We start from the raw sequence: 14,052 nt of genomic DNA, 5'->3' as shown, positions 1-14,052 counted from the left end.
ACAACATATCCTCCCCCCTCTCAAGTCCATCTTGTAACCTTTACCTAATCACCGGCGCCATCCAACCTGGTAGTTCTCTTACAGTCTCAAAGAGCATTCCAAGGCATTTGGGAAAAGGAAAAAACTGACAGCAAACATGAAACGAAAAATAGCAAATTTAATTTTTGATTCATTCTTTATGTGACTTTAGCTCAGATGGTGGAGGATAGACTGACGATGAAAATCAGGTGGTCTTGCAGCAGGTATTGAAGTGACAATTGGAGCAGAGGAAATTTCGGTACTCCTGAGATGGTGTGGTGCCCAGTTGAGTCTGTTCTTGAACTTATTCACAATGTGCCTCGGTAATTCCACCAAGACTGATGCGAGATGTAAATGGGCAGCGAGAGGATTGCTTGCAGCCCTGAAGCAGATAATCCTGCAGATATCCTCAAGCGGACCAATTGAGACAGGTGCAAGGTAAGCACCTCCAATATCAGGAAGGAGAGGATCTAAGCAAATACCGACACAGAAAAATTGTGTCAAAATAGAAAGCGCGTAAGTGTCACAGTCATGGCCTCGAATCATTGCAGCAGGGAGCCAGAAAAGCCATTCCCGCAACTGCTGCACACGTTTGAACGCTTCATCTGACGATATCATGAAGATATCTTTCCGAAAGTTTAGAGTGAAATTCAGGAGCTCTTCAGCTCGACTGTAGTACTCCTGATTGTGGAAAACAGAAATGGGAACATTGCGCAAAGATGCAATTACATAATCCAGCAGCGCCACATTTTCCTGGAATTGGGTTCCCGCCATCATGACGGAACCCGTGCTGGTCGGAGCCAGTTGACTTTCAAGATATCTGGCCAATTCTGAACCTTCTTTCCACCTGGGATCCAGGGTGTTAAGGATCTGAAAGCATATGAGCAATTCAAATTCCAACTCATAAAACTGATCAACGCTTACAGTTATGAGTCCGCTTCTTAGGGACATCCAAACACGCCTGCAAATAAATTTCAACACCTATCACATTTGAATCTCCCTCGGGCATCTTACCTTTCAGTGCTCTGCCAAGACAACAGAATTGAGGTGGCCAGGATAGGGTCCCAGTTCTCTTTCGAAGAATTTCTGATGGCTTCTTTGAGTCCATTCATGGCTAATATGTAGTGGTGGTATGCGAGCTTCTGGGTGTCTTGATTTCGAGTAAGCCATGCCAATTGTGAAGCTGAGAAGGCTAAGATGGAATTCATAGTCATGTCATTGGTGACAGCAATGGCAAGAAAACTAAATAATGCGCGAATTGAGATGATGAAAAATATTGGCACAATTTGCCGGTTAAGGTATTCCAAAGACTCACCTATGGATTTTCAGGCTCCATACAGTGCAGTCACCGAAGCCGTCACGGCGAAGGTTTCTCGAAATATCACTAATATGATGAATTAATCGGAGCTCTGTTCGTGTGAGGCCATGCCAACCAGGGAGGGAGCACTGCAGAAGTTCCGGAAAAGGAGGCCTGCCTGTGGTACGCCAAATCTCAATTTCCGTCTCGATCTTCTTAGTGAGAAGAAGATTTGGGAATTTTTGTTTTGTTCTCGTTTTCTCCCTCCCATCTCCAACATCGATATAATCGCAAGGGCAGCGATGTTTTTCGCAGTTTTCACTCCATCCCAGCATGTCAGTGACAATTTTAATTTTGTATTCTCACTACTATGTAGTAGGGGGATTAAGATACCATTGCGGGAAACCTTCGTCACATCGAATATGTCTGCGCTTGCAAGTTTTGCAACCTTTCTTTGACTTTCTGTGTGTCTTTCGGCAAGCAACACTCGACTTTTCCATTGTGGGCTTCGGTGTTCCTGAAAGTTGTTGATCACCACAGGCGGGAATTTCGGGAGGCTGGGATTGTCTCGACGCAAAATGAGGTTGATGTTCTGTAACTGACTTTTTGAAGAAATCAAGCCCAATCTCTTCCACCTCTTGAGGTGTCGAGAGAAAACTGGGAATTTCGAGTTTTTCAGAGCAAAAAAGAAATCAGAACCACGTTTTCTTCCATCTGACTCAACCCATGGGACGTTTCATCTCCCACGTGATGCAAATGTGGAGAAATGGTAAGTTTTCATTCGCACTTGTCAAAAATAACGCCTCGTGGCGTTCCATGGCGTGTCGGGACCCCAAGATATCTGAATTCAGGTCCAAGCGCACCCACGAGAGGAAACTGAGGGAATTTCAAAAATTTCAATAATTCGAAAATTCTTCAATCTCACCTGTTGAAATGAAATTTCGATGGGCCTTTGAGATTTCGAAACAGGACATGTCAAAATGTGAAAAGACAAAGATATGAAGATCAAACAGAACATGTGGCTGGTTCAAGAAAGCTGGAAATCAGATCTCATTTTCAGTCATCGGACATATCTTCGATTGAAAGAAGCCAAGAGCGCGTATTGACGACTGGAACGATATACAGCACCGCTCGTCATGAGGGCTGGCGATGTGCCTTCATCACAACAAACCTTTTCAGTTCGTTCAAGTTTGGCAGGCGAGGCATTTGTGACTCTTCCTGGCCTCCCAGTCTGGAGGGATCAGAGTAAATGACATCAACCAACCAACCAGCCAAGTATCGCACCCGTTCCTGACGTGTCCGACCCCATTATTCCATCTACTTGAAGAAAGCTTAATTACGGGGCGTACTCGCCCCACCCAGGCCCTTCACCAACTCCCGTGGTAAAAGCCATCCTTTTCCGAATGGGCTGATTGATATTTTCTTCCAAATCCTTCCCTTCTCCATTCATTTCCCAACTCCCAGGGTGGCCAAAATTCCTACCAAAATCGAAGGCAAACTCCCATAAAGTCAGTGCTCGTCCGCACCGGTGGAAAAAGCCACAAATAACGCCAGAAGTATCTGGCGTTTTCGAAAGACAACCTGGGGGACACTTCAACGGTCGTAAACCTTGTTCAACCCCGTACTCACATCAATCATTGCCCTGATGGGGCACCCAGAGTTGGACAGATGCACCTGACGATGCGAATGCTCCACCAACTCTACAGGATATTGAGGGGCTTTGGTGGCAGCCACACTTTTTCCTGTGTTTGGAGAGGTCCTGTACACAAAGCCTGACATTCCAGCTCCAGCTCCAGTGAGCTTGATCGGACTTATGGACGTTGGTTGATCATACAGCTCGTAAATAAGCCTTCCTGGTCGTTTCCAAGTTGGGGAATTCCTGGGTCCAGAAAGTGTACAGCTTTTGGGCCACATCTGCAGTAGCCCAAACTCTACCCAAGCCCATAAATAGCCTGTTGGTATCTGAGGGTTGGCTGAGCCCCCGCTGCAAAAACACCCAGCTCTGACAGGGCTCCGAGATTTGGGAAAAAGTCCCACCCTCTCACTGCGTTCGTCTCAAGACAAACCGGCGACGCACGCTGTGCCATGCTGAGGCCCTGAAACGTAATAAGGGCGAAAAGCGAGGTAGAATTTGGAGATGTTACGAAGGTTGAACGTTCGGTTTTGATACGTTGTGGGAAAGTTAATCGCAAGTCACGCCACCGGCTGCCTATATTTATTCAAAGAGTCCCTTGGCAATTTCTGCCACTTCAGCTCATTCCCTTTGAAAAATCTCCGACTTATCCTGTGAGTCTCTAAACCCTCACAATCTCCGTTCCTTCCATGGTGGTGTAGTTCAGGAGATCTGAGACAGATTACATCGAAAGATGAGTCGCTCGCTTGTCGGAATCAGAGCAGCACTTTTTGAAGCAAGAGCCGGAACCCTTACTATCTTCCCAACAATGATAGGTCGAGATGTCGGTATTGTAACCACTCATTCCGCAATCCTTTCCGCAACTGTATGTAGGCGCGACGGCGCCAACGTGAGGGTAGTTTTCACAAAAGTAGCACGAGCTAGCGAGGGACCCGAGGTGGAGGACAAGAAGCGCGGCGAGGTTTCCTAGGACTTCATATTGACAAGAGAAGATTTTCCTATGAGACTGTTAGAAACCGTGGTTTTTGCTTCGATATGTTTTTATTGATAACTGACCGTGCTCAAGGCTTCAAGTTGGTTGTTGATGTGGAAGAAGCTGAATTGGTTGCAGGGGAAGAGACAAATTATCTGGGCAGAGTTCAAGACTTATATGTATATGTTCCAGCCTTCAACTTTGAAGTTCTGATTACTCCTACTAGCAGCGCCAAGAAAAAAACACTTAATCTCAGGGAATGATACAAAGTGGAATAATAGGGTGTTACTGTTGGTTGGTTGGTTGGTTGATGTCATTTACCCTGATCCCTCACAATGAAAAGTTCTAACCCTGGATTGAGGTACAATTGTGATGATCATTCTCTAACTAGTTATCCAAATGACCCTAATTCGTAATTGGCTAAGACTTAATTAACCCTTTCCTAAATATAGATCTTTTTTTTTTCAAGAACAATTGAATTACGTATAATACTGTATATTACACGGAACTTTGTTGTTATGCATTGGCCAAAGCTGAACACAGAAGAAAGCTTGTTTACGAGCTGAGAGGGGAACTTGTTCAAGGTCCAAGTCGGACCTCAAAATGGTGCGGTTCTGGTTCCAAGGTCTGGAGCCGCACACCAAAACTTCCGGTTCTGCGGCTCCAAGATGTCAGAACCGCACCGCACCGCAGTCCTATGCGGTTCTGTCGCGGTTCGAACCTCATAAGACTGCGATTGCATAATTTTGCCAAGATTTTTCTTTTTCGGACGGATAAAATGATGACTCACCCTAATTCTTTGTTATTAAACACTGTTTTGAGAATTACATGGTCATGCGGTGCGATGAACCTATAATCCTTACTAAATCAACCAAATTTTACTTTTATATGGGATACCCAACATCAAAACCTATCGGTTCCCTTGAAAAAGTAAATTCCAGGCTCTTGGCGGTTGATTCTGGTTGGAGTAGTGGTTTTCGTAGTGCATGGAGTGAGAAATATATATTTTGACCTTGGTAGTAGACCACAGTACCATTATCTCTGCCAGTGTTTTATTTTATTTTACTCCTATGGCGGTAACTAAGAAACTGTTTGGATAGCCTGATCCCTTAAAGCTATTTTTTTATTATTTGTCTGCTATATACTTGCTGGTATCACCAGCTAGGTACTGTGTACACAGTTAAGTGGACAGTGTGTATGCTCCAAAGCAAAAAGTCAATTGTGTTGATAGATGTAGTTTTTTCAGTCTAGTTGGAAAAACACCCCTAGATCCCACACGCCGGCCTTCGGCGGTCACAACACCGAGGCCACAGCCCAGCGCAAGAATGTGTACACCAAGCAAGGGATGTTATCCATCGGTCGCTAGCAGTGGGTCACAGCCAGTTTGTTCCGACAGGAGAATATATCCCGACAATACTATTAATATTCTCTATTATCCGCTATACAAAGGCGATATGAATCATCGCCAAGGACATCAGGTTCGTTTGGAAGCCGGGCGAATACCGGAAATTCATCAAGCGGACGCCAAATACTACCCCGTCGGGGCCAGTGAGGTTGGCTCGTACGTCACCATAGCCAGCGTATCCTGTTGACGCATCACCTGTACGAAAACGGCCCTGTTCCTCTGTGAAACTGATAATTCTATCTCTGTCATTACAGATATGGCAGGTTGATGCCGAGTCAAGAATCCAGCTATTGGCCATATGGTAATCTCCCTTAGGTAAATTCATACTGACCGCTGTCTTCGCAGTGAACATCGCCATTCTCATACTTTGGCTGTCCTGCACTGACTCTGAGGTAAACTGAGCAGACTCTTGCTTCTTCATGAGCTTTTGAATAGCCTCTTGGTCTTCAGGATTCATGCGCTTGATAGCTTCAGACACGCGTTTTGAAGTATCTTCTCTCGGCTTCCACCAGGGTGGTCTCTTTGAAAACACTATATACCAGCATTTCTCATAGGAGTGGCCCCCCCCCCCCCCCCGACCGCATGGGCAGGTCGGCTTCTTCGAATCTGCCAAGGTCTTCTCTGTCTTCGCTTCAGGTTGGCCATCGAGCGTCGCGAAGGCCGCCTTTACTGGCTTCTTCTGGGTTGAATTCTGCTGGGCTCTACGAACACCGTACGCCGTCACTACCTCCTGGAAGGTCACATCCTTCGTTAGGATCCTCTCCTCCCAGGTTGACGTGAACAGGTCTTCAATCGACCGTATTGCTCGCAAGAAGTCGCGGATAGCATATTTGACGTTATATACGATATCAGGTACGTCTGCACAGCGTCCTTCATAAAGGTTCTTCCACTGTGCTAACCACCTATCGATATTAACATCCTTAGCCGGTTGCTTGATCATCGCTCTCCATGCCGCCCGAAGATCCTCAGCACGAATCTCCTCCTTCGGCTTTAATTCCTTAGCTAGTTTCACCAGCTTCTTTCGCGGTGTATCCTCATCAACGACGAGATAGTGGAAGTCGGGATCCATGTGACGGATGACCCTGTGAATAGCCTCGTCTCGTGGAAGGATACCCGAGGCATAATATTGGGTCGTTTGCACAACGCGTTTGCTGGGGACTTAACCCCTCTTTTTCTGGCGGACTTTCTTTCTTTCTCTTTCCTTCTTCATCTTCGAGATTCTTGTAAGTAGGCACCGAATGAATGTGTTTCTTTCGAACGGCCCGTAACATTGGTCACCTTCCCGAAGCCAGATATTGGGGCTCCGCCTGCCAATGAAAGCCCATATTATGGTTGATTTCACTGAAACAGGCCGTTCTGACGGTTGGTTCTCGTGGCCGAACTCAGCATGCCACACAATCCTTCAAAGTGCCCTAGTCAACACGCCTCGTCTGTACGAATTTACGGATTTAGAATTCAATTCACCCGTCGCATGACCATTGATCTTGCGTGTGGCTATTTGGACCCGCATAAACCTCGCAAGTCTCTCCAAACATGAGTCCGCTTCTAATTAAGCTTTTTTCTACGGAGACTCGATACATATGGAGTACGGAGAAGAACCCCATATATGACTCCAATATGGCTCAAGCATCTGACTCTCGCTAGACAACCCACAGACCCGCCCAGCCGGATTCTATTTGTTGCCCGCACTTTGCGGCGCGTACTCTGTACTCTATACACAATATATTAAACCTCTGTCAGGAAAATAGTGATCGACACTGTATTGACTTAAACGGTACATCTGAGGTTTCCGAAGAGATGGTATTCGGTATCGGGATTACGCGTACTTTTCGCCACGTTTCGCAACCTCGGAATGTAACCACCGAGTCACAGGTATTCTTGAGGGTATATTAACCCCCCTCAACCACCAGCAGTTTCAAGGGGGTAGAATCAACACTCTTTTGCATCTTTTGGTAATTTCCCCTTTTTGATTCCGTTGCCTTTCGCTGGCCAGTAAATCCAGTGTATTTCCCTGACTATACAGGGCATTCCTGTCAATTAAGCTTTGCTGTCAACTCTGAGAGAGGTAAAATACTGTGGATTCTCCACTGCTCTTGGTTATTCAGCATCCACCCACATTGCAATAGTAATTGTATGGTAATTTGGGTCATTCTCGGAAGAACTGTGATGTAATACGCAGTTTATAGCCCCTGGATCATTTTCAACAGATCGGAACACACAGACACACTCTCGTTAATCCATCTCATGCATCAATTGGCCGTCCCTCGATACTAGATGATACACGTATCCGACATCCTGACATTTGCTTTCCCAACTTGTCCCATATCAGCCCCCTAATTATGTTTACATGTATTGATGAGAAATCGCTAATCTGCGCTCTCCGTATCATCAGGGAATAATCCTGTGTTTTAGGAAGCCGTGGGACTCAGAAAGCAACACCAGCTAACTATAAATGGCCGCAGTTGCACTCTGACGAAGATACTCTACCCTGCTTTCTTGTTTTTGATATCTTGCTGCGATGGCCTCCTACCTTGCAAGCCGCTTCCCGACGATTCTCCCGTCGTTCGACCCTGTTCCTAATCCGTTCAAGTTGGTTGCGTTGGTCAATCGGCGGCAATGGATGTTCTTTTCGGTAAAGTCTCTATATTTCTCTTACCCGGTAAATAGAGCGCTATCTAACAACTATTCCGTAGATTGGATTTGTCGCCTGGACGTGGGATGCCTTTGACTTCTTCACGGTGGCAATGACCGTCACCGACCTCAGTGAGACATTCGGAAAGACCAGAGAAGAAATCACATGGGGTATCACGATCACACTTATGTTCCGGTCTGTTGGCTCGATCATCTTCGGGATCCTATCGGACCGCTACGGCCGCAAATGGCCATTTATTGCCAACAATATGCTCTTTATCGTCTTTGAACTCGCCACGGGTTTCTGCCAGACCTTCACTCAATTTCTTGTGACGCGTGCTTTCTACGGTATTGCAATGGGCGGTATCTATGGCAACGCTGCTGCTACAGCGCTAGAAGATGCCCCGGAGGCAGCTCGTGGCCTCTTGTCAGGTATGATGCAGCAAGGCTGGTCGTTTGGTTTTCTTTTTGCGACCATTTTCGCCCGTGCTTTGGTCAATACCACTTCTTACGGCTGGCGCCCACTCTTCTGGTTTGGCGCCTGCCCTCCTGTGCTATTCATTATTGCTCGTCTGTTGATGCCGGAAACGAATGTTTACCAGCAACGAGCTGCGGTGCGAGCTGAGATGGATAGCCCTGGCAAAGTATTCTTCAAGGAAGGCAAGGTAGCGCTGAAGAAGCACTGGATGCTACTTATTTATATGACTATGCTCATGGCAGGATTCAACTTTATGGTTTGTATCCCCCTATTCCCCTGATGGTCTTTCATCTCCCTATATATCTTCCAATCTGACTTGGTATAGTCGCACGGCTCGCAAGACCTCTACCCAACCCTACTCAAATCGCAATTCGACCTCTCGGCCAACCAAGTTACCGTCACCCAGGTTGTGGCAAACCTAGGGGCAATTCTCGGTGGCTTAGTTGCGGGTTATACCTCCCAAATCTTTGGCCGACGGTTCTCTATCCTCTGGACGTGTGTGATAGGTGGTACGCTGCTCTATCCCTATACGTTTGTTAGCAACGAGCGAGTTATGGTCGCGGCGTTTTTCGAACAGTTTTGTGTCCAGGGTGCCTGGGGTGTTATTCCGTTGGTCTCCCTCCTTCTTTTAAACCCTAGCTTGTGTCGTCTAAACCTCCGGTCTAACTAACTGCTATACTAAAGAATTCATCTTATGGAGCTGGCCCCTCCATCGCTACGAACCTTCGTCGTTGGAACAGCGTACCAGCTTGGGAATCTGGTTTCGTCGGCATCAGCCACTATTGAAGCCACCATCGGCCAGCGCTTTCCCCTGCCATCCAAGGTTGTCAACGGCAAGATTGTTACTCATTTCAATTATGGCCTAGTGATGTGTATCTTCATGGCTTGTGTACGTGAAATTCTCTCTTATTGTCATATCAGAACCTTCCGCTGACCGGTCATCATGTTAGGTCTATGTATACGTGATTTTCTTGACCTTTTTGGGCCCTGAGAAGCGGAGTCGTCCTATGGATATCCAGGAAGATGATGAGATCCTTCCTACCAAGGAAGCTGAGCTCAACAATACCAATTCTGGCCAACCGACCAAGACTGAACATGTTTAGTTTGGGATCATTAGACTTGGGAGCACTAGTCCCATTTGGATTGCTGGCATAGATATCTGCGTTTAGGAGACTAGGAATAGCAAAAAAGACACCTGGTTACACTCTCGCATTCCGTCCAGTACCCTACACAGACCACGTCATGTTGGTGGTGGAGGTGGTAGATGCCATATCTGTGTTCCATTCGACCCGCACGTCCCGATCGTGCTGCTTCGAGCATCACTCCCCGCTTCATTGTATAGCTGTTGGAGCACCTGTCTTGATACTTTTGTCTTGTCACCCTGATACGCACTACTCCTGCATTAGGGTTAGTGTCAGGATGTCGGATACGTGTATCATCTAGTATCGAGGGACGGCCAATTGATGCATGAGATGGATTAACGAGAGTGTGTCTGTGTGTTCCGATCTGTTGAAAATGATCCAGGGGCTATAAACTGCGTATTACATCACAGTTCTTCCGAGAATGACCCGAATTACCATACAATTACTATTGCAATGTGGGTGGATGCTGAATAACCAAGAGCAGTGGAGAATCCACAGTATTTTACCTCTCTCAGAGTTGACAATGTCAGAAAATCACAGAGCATAACGGAAGAAGGCCAAAAGACCGAGAGTAAGTGCAGCCTTGGAGCTCGCAATAGTGCTCCCAGCACGAGTGTGAGAGGGGCTTGACGACGCAGCGGTGGAAGTCGACCCTGCTCCGCCTGTACTGGGACTGGCGATGTTACTCCGTGACGACGCAACGTGAGTGGTATCAGCACTAAAGTTCGAGCCACAGATGTCGCGAACATTTTGCCCCAACTTAGAATTGTCCATGTTGCTGATGTGTAGGTTACACTTTGAGATACACCTTCCAAAGCGCACCGCATCGACGCCAGAGAAAATGTTGACGTAATTATTGCAGAAGCAGGCGTTGGATGCGGAGCTTCTCAGTCTCCACAGCTAGCCTTACTCTCCTTGAATTCGGCCGCAGCGCAAGCGCCTCTGCAGTTGCCATAAATCTCATCCAAGAGGTCGTTGAAATTATTAGGCGAGGCCACAGTGGAGGCAAGGAGGACGGAGAGGGGTATGAGGAAACGCATATTGAAAAGAGAATGTGGGTAAACTAAAGGTCTTGAAAAAGTCCCATTATGAAGGGTGTGGGTAGCAGAAATCAAAGGAGATTGAATGGGAAAAAAAGAAGAAAGACGGGGAGAGCAGAGGAAGAAAGAGTTTTTTGTAGGGAGAGAGTCCACCATCCAACACAAGGAAATTCAGGCTCAAAAACTCCGTACCCTTTTCCAATTCTGTCTCTCTTCAAACCAAGCTGACAATTGGTTATCGAAATTATGAACCCTACCAAAATGAAGATCCACAACCTTCACGGATCAAGTTGAGAAAAGTGTCGATCGGAGAGACTGATATTACAATCAGGAGCAGTATGATTCAGCAGATACCCAATCTCCTACCTGTTTTGTATGGTAATCGGGGTATTCTCGGAGAAGGGGTTGCTGTAACACACTTAAAACCCCTGAATAGATGGCATCCTGAACGGGGGCCGACAGATGGTTCTTGAGTCAATCAATCAATCGCTGAGATGGTTCAATTGGCCCTCGCCAGTACTAGTCGATACCGATATCCGAAAGTCCGACAAAAAGTAAAAAGCGTCTTCAACCGTTGGCTTGGTTTTATTGGTAAGCTCTCTTTAGGTGCCGTTCAAACACAGGTATGAGGTTTTGTGTTCATTGAGTGGAGCATGTTGACATATTGATATTGCCAGGAAAGACTTGGCGCGAGAGAAAAAAGAAAAAGGGGGCTGAAAACTTTGAAGCAAGAGAAAACGGCTGGTTTTGTTCATTTCCGGTTATCAACTCAACGACTTCGGCTTTGTCTTGTGCCTTTCAACCCACCCACACCGTCCCTTTGTGGGTGCGCCACAGCGAATCTGCCAACCACAGCGAATTGACGCCATATAAAAGGTACATGTTCTCTGAGTCTAATATAGAGGGATATTTACTAGAGACGACTATATTATACATAGTAATATCAAAACTCAGGAGGAAATATCTGAGAATCAAAAGCCTTTCAGGAGTTCTGACAAAAAATTCGACATCTTCGAATATTTTGAATTTCCCTCTCATGAACTTTTTCTGAGTGGTAAAAAAGAAAGAGGGATTCTTCCATCTCACCACCCGTAATTTTCCTTCTGAATAATAAAGATAGCAATGAAAATTAAACACTGATATAGTTGAGTAATAATAATCCAGAAAAAGTAAATATCTATGTACCAAGATCAAGTAATCTATATGTACTTTTATATGGCGACGCCATATAGCAGGTACTTGGCAAATTCGCTGTGGCGCACCCACAATGGGACGATGTGGGCTGGTTGAAAGGCACAGATGCCCCACAAACAGGCTCGTAAATAGACTTTCCCTCAATTGTAAGATATGGACTGGCATAACACAAGGCCTCGAGATGGGGCGGGGCGGTTCGAAATTTTTGAACCACGAACCGCCCCTCGACCCGCAACCTTTCCCCTCAAAAGAACCAGGCCACCCCCTACGGCAATCAGCAAGCAAGTGGACCACCAAAACGCTGAATCAGCAAAATTTCAATCAGCAGAATCAGTTATTGAACCCCCCTCTTGAAAAATGATGGAAGAGTGGGCTTTTGTGTGGGTCTCCCCTTATCATAAAATATTCTTGAACACCAAGTCTTTTCTTTCCTCTTCTTCCCCCACCTTCGCACCTCACTACCAAAATGCCATACCTAACCAACGCATTCAATGAGCTAGGCCTCCTAACAATGTGGCACTCCACATTGGATGTCAAACTCCTCTGCGCTCAACGTTTCGTCCGACTATTCGCATACGGCGGCTCAACACTCATCCTTGCGTCATACCTATCCGCCATTGGCATCTCGGATGATCGCATTGGATTATTTATGACGTTGACGCTGGTCGGCGATGTGGTGATTAGCTTCTTCCTCACGCTATTTGCCGATGCGATGGGCCGCAAGGCGGTGTTGTCGCTTGGATCGGCGTTGATGGTTGGGAGTGGGCTGGTTTTTGGGTTCTTTGGGAATTATTGGGCTCTTTTGGCTGCGGCGGTTTTTGGTGTTATTAGTCCGAGGTGAGTGGTTGGGCTCTTTTTTACTGATCTGATTGATGGTGAGGTGCTAATTCTCGGCAGTGGGAATGAAATTGGTCCTTTCCGCGCTGTGGAGGAATCGACTTTGGCGCATCTTACGCCTCATGAGTTGCTTAGTGATGTTTTTGCTTGGTATTCGCTTATTGGGACTGCTGGTTCGGCGTTGGGTATGCTGGTCTGTGGCTGGATTATCAATTCTTTGGAGTCCATTCACGGGTGGGAGTTCATTCGTTCGTCTCGGATTATCTTCTCCGTCTATGCCGGTGTTGGTATCGTCAAGTTGATTCTTACTCTGAGTTTGAGTGGCAAGGTCGAGGTTCAGAAGGAGGAGACTCTGGAGAATGGTGAAACTCGTGCACTGCTGGATCCAAACCCAGAACAGGAACAGGAGGCACCCAAGAAGAAGGGCTTGTTTGCATCTATTGAAAAGGGTCTGTGGTCGCTCGTTATTCGACTGTTCATCTTGTTCGGTTTAGACGCGTTCGCCTCTGGACTGGCTTCTCTGTGAGTATTCTGATTCCGATTCATTGACACAAGCTGACCCCTACAGATCTTGGGTGACATACTTCTTCAAGCGCAAGTTCTCCCTCCCCGAGGGTGAACTGGGAACGATCTTCTTCACCACGAACATCATCTCCGCAGCCTCCATGCTGGTCGCATCATCTCTCGCCAAGCGCATTGGAAATGTCAAGGTGAGCTATTCATACTAGCAGTCTTCGCGGATCAATTGCTAACTATTACAGACCATGGTCTTCACTCACCTCCCCTCAGCCGTCTGCCTGGCCCTGATATCCGTCCCATCCAGCCTCCCATTGGCCCTAACTTTCCTCGTCCTACGAGCTAGCTCCCAGAGCATGGACGTAGCACCCCGCTCCGCATTCCTAGCGGCAGCCCTACCAGCAAACAAGCGCACAGCCATTATGGGAGCCGTTAACGTTGTCAAGACAACCAGTCAAAGTATGGGACCCCTGCTAACAGGTATCTTGGCACGCAACGGCTTCTTCGGTGTCTCCTTCATGATCGCCGGATGCTTGAAGGTCGTCTACGACCTGGGCATGTTGGCCAGCTTCGCTGGCAAGGAAGCACCTCGCAAGCGGACTGCGCAAGAAGCCGACGAAGAGAATTAAGCGTGAGTGTACGATTATAAGTGTAAGTATGAATCTCGAGTATTATTAGCGAGGAGCCTCTGTTCACCTTTAAAAAATCAAAAGTCCCGGCGAGTACATAGAATGGAACAGTAACAAGACGTGCATCCTGTGCTACCCATCGTCCCACTAGGCAGACGCGTTTTGATGTTCCCCTTAGACAGCTCGTACGTACATACATGTATGCTGGGGGGGATTTTGTTTCAGGCCGCAGTATAGTATATCGTTGGGTCTTGCAGAT

The 14,052-nt window shown here is 46.8% G+C and overlaps 3 protein-coding genes across 3 annotated transcripts; 2 read left to right on the top strand and 1 right to left on the bottom strand.

Annotated features, from left to right (window-relative positions):
- Nucleotides 1-186: 186 nt before the first annotated feature.
- Nucleotides 187-1,130, bottom strand: N7532_007191 (uncharacterized protein; the record flags this gene model as incomplete). Its single annotated transcript, XM_056619684.1, has 3 exons — nt 187-888; nt 943-979; nt 1,033-1,130. 3 exons carry the CDS (start codon nt 1,128-1,130, stop codon nt 187-189), a joined length of 837 nt encoding a protein of 278 aa, XP_056473050.1.
- A 6,714-nt stretch (nt 1,131-7,844) lies between these two features.
- On the top strand, nt 7,845-9,538 carry N7532_007190 (MFS general substrate transporter; the record flags this gene model as incomplete). Its single annotated transcript, XM_056619683.1, has 5 exons — nt 7,845-7,985; nt 8,020-8,691; nt 8,761-9,044; nt 9,120-9,324; nt 9,386-9,538. 5 exons carry the CDS (start codon nt 7,845-7,847, stop codon nt 9,536-9,538), a joined length of 1,455 nt encoding a protein of 484 aa, XP_056473049.1.
- A 2,739-nt stretch (nt 9,539-12,277) lies between these two features.
- N7532_007189 (putative MFS transporter) lies at nt 12,278-13,793 on the top strand (the record flags this gene model as incomplete). Its single annotated transcript, XM_056619682.1, has 4 exons — nt 12,278-12,648; nt 12,709-13,170; nt 13,217-13,358; nt 13,410-13,793. The coding sequence occupies 4 exons, from the start codon at nt 12,278-12,280 to the stop codon at nt 13,791-13,793; spliced, it is 1,359 nt and encodes a 452-aa protein (XP_056473048.1).
- Nucleotides 13,794-14,052: the final 259 nt, after the last annotated feature.

This window comes from Penicillium argentinense (assembly GCF_028826775.1).
Source record: "Penicillium argentinense strain IBT 30761 chromosome Unknown utg000006l_segment0_segment0, whole genome shotgun sequence".
Classification (NCBI taxonomy): domain Eukaryota; kingdom Fungi; phylum Ascomycota; class Eurotiomycetes; order Eurotiales; family Aspergillaceae; genus Penicillium; species Penicillium argentinense.
This window is presented reverse-complemented; position numbering and strand designations above follow the sequence as displayed.